General features: G+C 43.9%; 1 protein-coding gene across 6 annotated transcripts in view; it reads right to left on the bottom strand.

Annotated features, from left to right (window-relative positions):
* Window positions 1–1,639: 1,639 nt before the first annotated feature.
* The window catches only part of TTC23 (tetratricopeptide repeat domain 23), a 95,397-nt gene continuing 89,170 nt past the window's right edge, over window positions 1,640–7,866 (bottom strand). For 3 of the 6 annotated variants that reach the window (XM_087428880.1, XM_087428876.1, XM_087428878.1), the window contains 2 exons: window positions 3,445–3,527; window positions 1,640–2,547 (listed from right to left, as the gene is read on the bottom strand). In XM_087428880.1, the coding sequence (XP_087285006.1) occupies window positions 2,433–2,547; window positions 3,445–3,527 (198 nt within the window). In that variant the 3' untranslated portion in view covers window positions 1,640–2,432. The remainder of the gene's footprint in view (window positions 2,548–3,444; window positions 3,528–7,866) is intronic. The other 3 variants (XM_087428877.1, XM_014788624.2, XM_087428879.1) reach the window with 2 other exon arrangements.

Raw genomic sequence — 7,866 nt, 5'->3', positions numbered from 1 at the left:
ACCGCTTCTCCGGCCATGCTGAGGCCGCGTCCCACATACAGCAACTAGAAGGATGTCCAGCTATGACATACAACTATCTACTGGGGCTTGGGGGGAAAATAAATAAATAAATCTTTAAAAAAAAAATTGCAGTAGTTTGCGACAAAGGAGTAGATACCCTTACCTGTTTGTAACCTTTTACTAAAAAAAAAAACCCCAAACCATGAATAACTATAGTCTTCCTCTCACATTGAAGTTAACACATTTAACAGATGGGAGACATCTGGTGGAACATTCCTAAATTCATTCTTTCCTGGGGTGGGGGTACGTTTTTTAAAATATATTTTAGTTTCTGTGATTCCAAGATATTGTCCTCCAAGGAATACAGAAAGGAAGAAGTAACATCAGAATTCACATTTTTTTTTTCAAAAACTCAGCATGGACACTGAGTTGTTTAAGCCTCCAAGTCTGTGGTATTATGTTACAGCAGCCTGAGAGGCTTAAACAATGGACATTTATTTCTTACAGATCTGGAGGCTGGAAGTCCAAGATCAGGGTGCTGAGGGATTCGTGGTGGGGGCTCTCTTCCTGGTTTGCAAATGGCTGCCTTTTTGCTGTGTCCACACATGGTGGAGAGAAAGATCATCTCTCTCATGTCTCTTCTTATAAGGGCACTAATCCCATTCATGAGGCCCCACCCTCATATACTATGACCTCCCAGAGGCCTCACCTCCAAATACTTTCACACTGGGGATTAGGGCTTCCATATATGAATTGTGAAGGTACACAGACATTGAGTCCTTGGCAGACTCCAAGGTGGTGTGTATTTAAAATGCTCATTCCACCATCCACAGCAAAACCCATGTCTTCAACTAGAGAGGACACTTGGTGAGTAGTGACCACGTCTTACACCTTTTTTGCACATTGCTTTCATCCCAGAGGACTCGCTGGGATGGGTGGGTATGAGCAAGGGTGGCCTGTGTGATCAGCTGTCACACTCCTGAGGAGGACAAGGGACCCTGCCTGTCTCTACCCTGTCATGGACCTTTTTGGTTTATTTTCCCCATCAATTTGCAAGGTGGCACCCTGCACAAATGGAGCTCGAGTGGTTTGGGGTTTCCTAGTAGATGTTGGAGTGGAAGGGGACACATGCTGCATCCTGCTACCATCTTAGCACCATGCTGCAGCCTCTCTGGGCCACGGTCCATGGGATGGGGGGAGGAGAAGGACCAGCACTGCCCACACCCCACCGCCACCCTCTGCGTGCTCCATCCTCCTCGTTCCAGCACTGGATCCCATCGTTGACAGCATGGAGAAAGGTGTTCAAGGCTTCCCACTCTACTTTTCCATTCTTGAATGACGATGGCTTCTCCCCCGGGAGACCAAAGACCCCTGTGGACATAACCGCTCATCCCACTCCACCCTCCCTACCCCGCACAGGCTGAACGCAGGAACACGGGAGAGCAGGGGGCCAAGGGCTGTGCCACCTCAAAAAAGAAGCTCCAGAGCGGCAGCCACATTTCTCCTGCCTGGAGTAGAGGCCACAGGAGGAAGCAGCAGGGAATCAGTGTCACTCCCCCGGGAGTCCCTCTGTGCCGGCCTCACTCCTGTCATCTCTCTTCACTCCCTTACACCTGCCTCCCCTGACCTCTAGGCCAAGTCAGGTCCATTTATCACCTGCCCCATTGTCCTGGGCTCTTTGCCTCTGTTGTCTTCAACGAATTAATCCATTATATGTTTAATAACTAGCGCCATGTTGGATGGCAGGCTCTGAGAGGAAGGGGACAGTATGTCTGGTTTATTGTCGTGCCCCCAGTTCTTAGCACATGCCTGGTACATAGTGGGTGCTCAACCAAATTGGATGAGTGACAGTACACAAGTGAAGAGAAGCTGCCCCGTGCCCCTGTCCAGGCTCCAAGGAACTCAGGCAGGCTTCATTTTAAAAACACATACCGACCCCAGCACTTCCAAGTTTCCTTTTATTAGCATGTTATTCTCAATCCCTAATAGCTTCCTATAAGAAAGGGCTTTTTCCAGAATTTTATTGCTCCAAATCTGACTCCAGACCTGTGCGAGGGGCTATATTTGTACAGTCAGATGTTGAGTCTGCTTTCCTGCACAGGGAGTTTTGAACTTCTGAAGAGAAGTCTTTCAGCCACAGTAAAAAAAAATGCTGATGGGTAAAGATTTTTGTTGGGAACAAAAACCACTTAGGTAATAAAAAGTAAAATGCTTTGTAGAAGCACCAGATCACCCTGAAGGGCATCCACTGTCAAAATGTGGCCCATGGGAGGTGAATGGTGTCACTGTTGCATGTGGGAGCAAACAGTTGGTCTTGAAAATCTGTACAATGACTGTTGACTTCCATCTCGTAGACAGAGATTTACACAGCACCCTAAATGTCAGCACCCAGGCATGACCAAAGCCTTCTTTGGGGGTGGGGTGGGGGGGTCTCAGTCCGCCGCGTTGGACCTAGCCTTCCCCAGCACTGTGTGCGGGGGCACGCCAGTGCAGAATGCCGGTTTGGCTCTGGGGGCCGGCCTAGGCTTCACAGCCATCTCAGGGGCCCTGCAAACGAGCAGAGGGTGTGGGTGAGTGTGGCTCCCCTGAGACCTCCACATGGTCTCCCCCTAGCCTTTGCTGCTGTGAAGACATGCCTAGCAGTTGCTGAGCTACAATTCATGAATGACCCTCAGGAGGGAATGTAAATGAGGGACAATCATGGCCCAGGAACATAGAACACAAGGTTTGTTCTCCCGCTTCCTAATTTCTTGTGGCCATTCTTGCTGAGCTGAGACAGTCAACCTGTAGCTGGCTCAGTGAGCAGAAGGTGAGCAGAAAGTTTGGGCTGGAGGCCTTGCTGGCTCATCTTCCCTGTGCTAAAGGGGCCTGGGCCCACACAGTAGGCTCTGAGACAGTGCCTCCTGCTGGCTGTGTCCATAGCTGCGGTGCTTCCAGGAGCAGGGACTTGGCAGTTAGCCCACTGGCTCTCAGCGACACAGGCTCTGTGAGGTGGGGCACCTCCACTGCAGAGCACAGGGCTTCTGCTCAGAGACTGAGAAAGACATGGGGCCAGCCTTCAAGGCAAAGTCAGAGGGCTCCAGGGCTCCTGTCCTAACATGCACCCTGAGAGCAAAGGGAAGCCCAAGGCAGGACGCTAGCAGGGCAAACTAGGGTTCTGTGCCCTCACCCTCCAGCAGGTGAGATGACGTGCAGAAGGCCAGTCTGCAGGAGGATGAATCTCAGCATGTATTTCTGACATTATTGAAAAGATAACTTCTTAATATCTGGGCAAGGAAGATATTTTACAACTGGGTTTTCAAAGGAACTGGTTTTGCATAGTTTATGGGTTACGGAAGTCAATTAGTAAAACTTTCCATGGAAAGTTCCACAGAACCTTACAGAACCAGCTTTCTCTGAGATTCTGAATGGCAAAGGAAATAGTGTGAGAGGAAGCCAACTCACTTGGACAGGACGTCCAGGGTCTTCTGGGTGGCCAGAGTCCTCTTGTCCTGCGGTCCATATAAGAGAGTCTGAATCTGAAGACACTGCAGAACACCAAGTAGTAATCATGAGGTTATGAAAATGTCACTGAGAGCATTTGCAGGAAAATGAAGTCTCCCTTGAATGAGAGAAAGAATACTTCATTCTTAGACCCATGCTACGACGGAGTTAGTGTGTTCTCGGGGTTCCTCCAAGGGACAGTCTCACCTTCAATTTGGATGGTCTGAGGGATCCAGGAAACAAATGACAGTTTTGGCGCTATTTTATAGAACTCTCTGTGACTATCTGTATGTAAAAATATGTTTAAAGTAGTATTTTTAGAAAATAAAGGCAAGAACATTGGTATAGACCAGATGATGGTCTTTAATTTCTATTTTTTTTTTTTTTGTGAGGAAGATCAGCCCAGAGCTAACATCCCTGCTAATCCTCCTCTTTTTGCTGAGGAAGACCGGCTCTGAGCTAACATCTATTGCCAGTCTTCCCCCTTTTCTTCTTCAAAGTCCCAGTAGATAGTTGTATGTCATAGTTACACATCCTTCTAGTTGCTGTATGTGGGATGCAGCCTCAGCATGGCCGGAGAAGCAGTGCGTCGGTGCATGACCGGGATCCGAACCCGGGCCGCCAGTAGTGGAGCGTGCGCACTTCACCGCTAAGCCAAGGGGCCGGCCCTTTAATTTCCATTTTTAAATGACCCTTGCTACATACAGCCCAGAAAATTTTTTTAATGGTTTTGTTTTTTTGTAAACAAATGCTTTATCTTATATGGGCTTTCTATATTCATTACTACACAGAAATTTCTTAGGAATTAATTTACTCAGGAGTTAAATATTCAGTTTATGTATTATCCAGGGCTGGCTTTGGCTCGTTTTCTCCCTTCTGCTTAATTGTTCTGCCATTTTTGCTTGTACCAGGTCAGGGCAAACTCCAGGAAAGAATAAAGATGAAAGTTATGCCCAAAATGGTCAAAATAATTTCGAAGAAGAATGAGGTGGAAGAACTTGCTTTACTGGATGTCAACACCTTTTATAAAACTATAGTAATTAAGACAGTGTGGTTTTCACGCAGGGATAGACACACAGACCAATGGAACATGGCAGAGAGCCCAATACTTGATAGATGACAGAAGCGGCCCTGAAGGGTCGGTGACGAACAGCTGAACTAGTCAATAAATGAAACTGGGACTATTGGTTTTCCAAATGGAAGAAAATGGATCCCTACCCCATACCAAACACAAAAACTAGTCCTAGACAGATTGAGGAACTAAATGTGAAATGCAAACTTGGAACTTAGATGAAAATATTGGAGAAGATCTTTAAGATCTTGAGGTAGGGAAGTATTTTTTAGACAAGATCCAGATGAACCAAAAGTAAAAGACTGATAAAATGTAACTGTATTAAAATTCAAAACATCTGTGCACCAAAATTCACCTTAAGCAAAGTACAAAGACAAACCAGACTGAGGGAAAATATTCACACAAAACTGAGAAAGGATTAGCTTTCAGAATACATAAAGAACTCCTATAAGGTAATGAGAAGAACAACCTACCAATAGAAAATGATCAAAAGATATAAGCATATTATTCAAAGAAGTTGAAAACTGAATGGCTAACAAACATGCCTAAGTTCACTAGTAACCAGAAATGCAAACCAAAACTTCCATGAGGTTGCCCCTTCACATATCAAATTGCAAAAATTATAGTCTGATAATGATAATACCAAGCTTGGTCAAAGATGTGAAGCAACAAGAACTCTTTTATATATTGATAGTGGGTGTTAAAATTGATACAAGCACTTTGTAGAACAATTTGGTAACACTTAGTAATGGATAAGTAAATTGTGATCTATATGTATTATATATGTATGATATCATACAAATTTTTGGTGTGTGTGTGTGTGTGCATGTGTATCCAATAAGGAATCTCATGATTATAAAGTAGAGAGAAAAAAGCAAACTGTGGTTGAATGCATATTATATATGTAATTTATATGAAGCTTAAAAAACACGTAAAACAAAACCCCAGTAATATAATGAGGAAAACATGGGAATGGTATCAAATTCATGACAGTAGTTATCTGGAGATGGGGTGGGGAGGGGTATAGAGGGGACTTCAACTGTAGGGGTCACATTTTATTCCTTATATTGAATAGTGACCTCAGAGGTATTTGTTACATTCTTTATACTTTTCTGCATATCTGAGATATTTCATAATATATTTTTAAAAGACTGAATTAGTTTTTCTACGTGGTAACAGCTTGAGTCAAAAAAAGTGTGATGGTTTGGAGACTTTGTACCGAAGTCTGTTTATTCATTCTTATCCGCCAACTGTTTTTAGGTCTTCGAGAAAATTAAAATACAAGTGGCCAAAATACTTTGTCTTTATAAGCTGTGGAAAATATCAAAACCATCCGAATGTTTGGTTCAATCTGAGGAACTGAGAATGTGGTTCTGGAACCTGAGAAATGTGGTTGTCTTTTGGAGGAAAGAAATATTATTAGATAACAATGACAGGATTTTTTTAAATAATAGAAAATATTCACTATTTCTTGAATTATATAATTGAATTATATAACACCAAGGAGTAGTAAACTTCTTCTGTTACTCTATTTAGTATATAATCCAAATTCTGCAAAGCAAGGCTCCCAGCCCCTCTGCCCAGCAAGCCCCAGCCTGTTTGAACCTGCACTGGGGCCCTGGCCTGGCTTGGGCAACGTGCTGCTCGTTCCATGGGTTTGAACCAGCACTGCTTTAATCCATGGATAGATTGTTGTGACCTTGGAAATTTAAGAACCTTGAGAAAGTTCTGTGTTGCTCTGAGGGGAAGGAGATGGGGACAGGTCTCTGACACTCAGGACACTGATATAAAGTCTTTCAGCACTCCTCTCCCCTCATTTATGCTAGTCAGTGAAAGGCCTCTCTCCAGGGCTGACACTTCTTGCCAGAACAGACTTCATCTTCTCCCACACAGCCAGAAATGCCTCCACTCAGTGTAAAAGATCAGGGCTAATTTTACACCCACCCGAACTTCCCTGTTTACGTATTTAGGAGTGCCTCTGATGCAGCTCATTTTGAGACGAACTGATGTCGATGTGCCTTGGTGTTAATTCATTCACTGTGGCATTAGAATTTTACTGACATTATAACGATTATTTGAGACAGTCTAGGGTCTCAGTTCACCTGGCCTTAATAGATGGCCTCCAAGATTTAAAGCTTGGGAGGAATTTCCATCCTACCCCTTTGGTTATTGAAGCATCTTCTCCCCGGCCCCTCATTCTCTAGGGAAAGAGATACTACTAGCTGAATATTCACGGATTCCTGGGAAGAATGACATGACAATTGACAGTGCTTATACGAATTCTCACTGGTTCTCTCAACCACCTCCATTCCAGACCTTGTCTGATCATTTTCACTGGGGCATTGTGTTAGTAGAGAGAGTGGAGTTAGGAAAGAGGGTGATGGTTGGGAAAAGTGATCTTCTTCAATAATCAAGCCCAGAGAGAGGTGAGCTCCATCCCCATCCTACCCCTTAGACCTCAGTTAAGGGTCTGAGATCCTCTTCTATTCCTGGTATTAATAGATTTTTTTAATGAGGCTACTTACCCTCACTAAGGAGGTTTGCCCAAAATTCTAGCTGAAGTGAGAAGAGATGTAAAGGGATGTCACCTAGGAGAAGGAAGCAGATCCTCTGCCCTACCTCATCCCTTTTATGATGACAGCACCCAGGGAGGCCACACCAGGCACCAAGTCAGGGAAAAATGGTTCATCCACTAACTGAAATCATCTCCAAGAGCTACCTTTTTAAAATAAATAACCCATTACTGACTTTTACTAGAAAATGTTTTACATAGCTGTATATTCATCTAAGAAACACAAATTGAATTTTTCAATGTTCTGCTGCTCTTAGCTAAATTTGCTTAAGCATTTTTGTGCAAAGTAGGTATTTTCCTCCTTTTGTTAAAAAACCTAGACATTGACAGAGACAGAGAGTCAATAAATGTTAATTGAACCTACTAGGATTCAGGTCTTGTAAACATCTTGCTGGGCTAAGTAAAGAACTCCCCAAACTTTGACAGCGAACATTCTCCATCATAAATAAAGGCATTCCGTGCTCTCCAGATTCTTCCAAGGAGGCCAGTGCACTCCTGTTTGAAATCAGCCTCCAAAGGGTGTTTCTCACTTCTCTTTAAGCAGATAAAAAACTAAAATTTCGAGTAACAGATGAATTTTAGGGAGCTATCACATTGCTGTGATGCTCTTTGATTTTATCTGCAGGGGTTGGCAGAAGTCACTTGTGTTTCTGTAATTCCTTCAATACCAAACAAGGAGCTTTCCTCCCCCTGCAGGAAGACGAAACGGAACACCCGCTTTTACACTAACCTGCAAGCT

Source organism: Ceratotherium simum, chromosome 3 (assembly GCF_057802395.1).
Source record: "Ceratotherium simum simum isolate JZ-2026a chromosome 3, ASM5780239v1, whole genome shotgun sequence".
Taxonomy (NCBI): domain Eukaryota; kingdom Metazoa; phylum Chordata; class Mammalia; order Perissodactyla; family Rhinocerotidae; genus Ceratotherium; species Ceratotherium simum.
The sequence above is the reverse complement of the archived record's forward strand: the minus strand, read 5'-3'. Positions and strand labels throughout refer to the sequence as shown.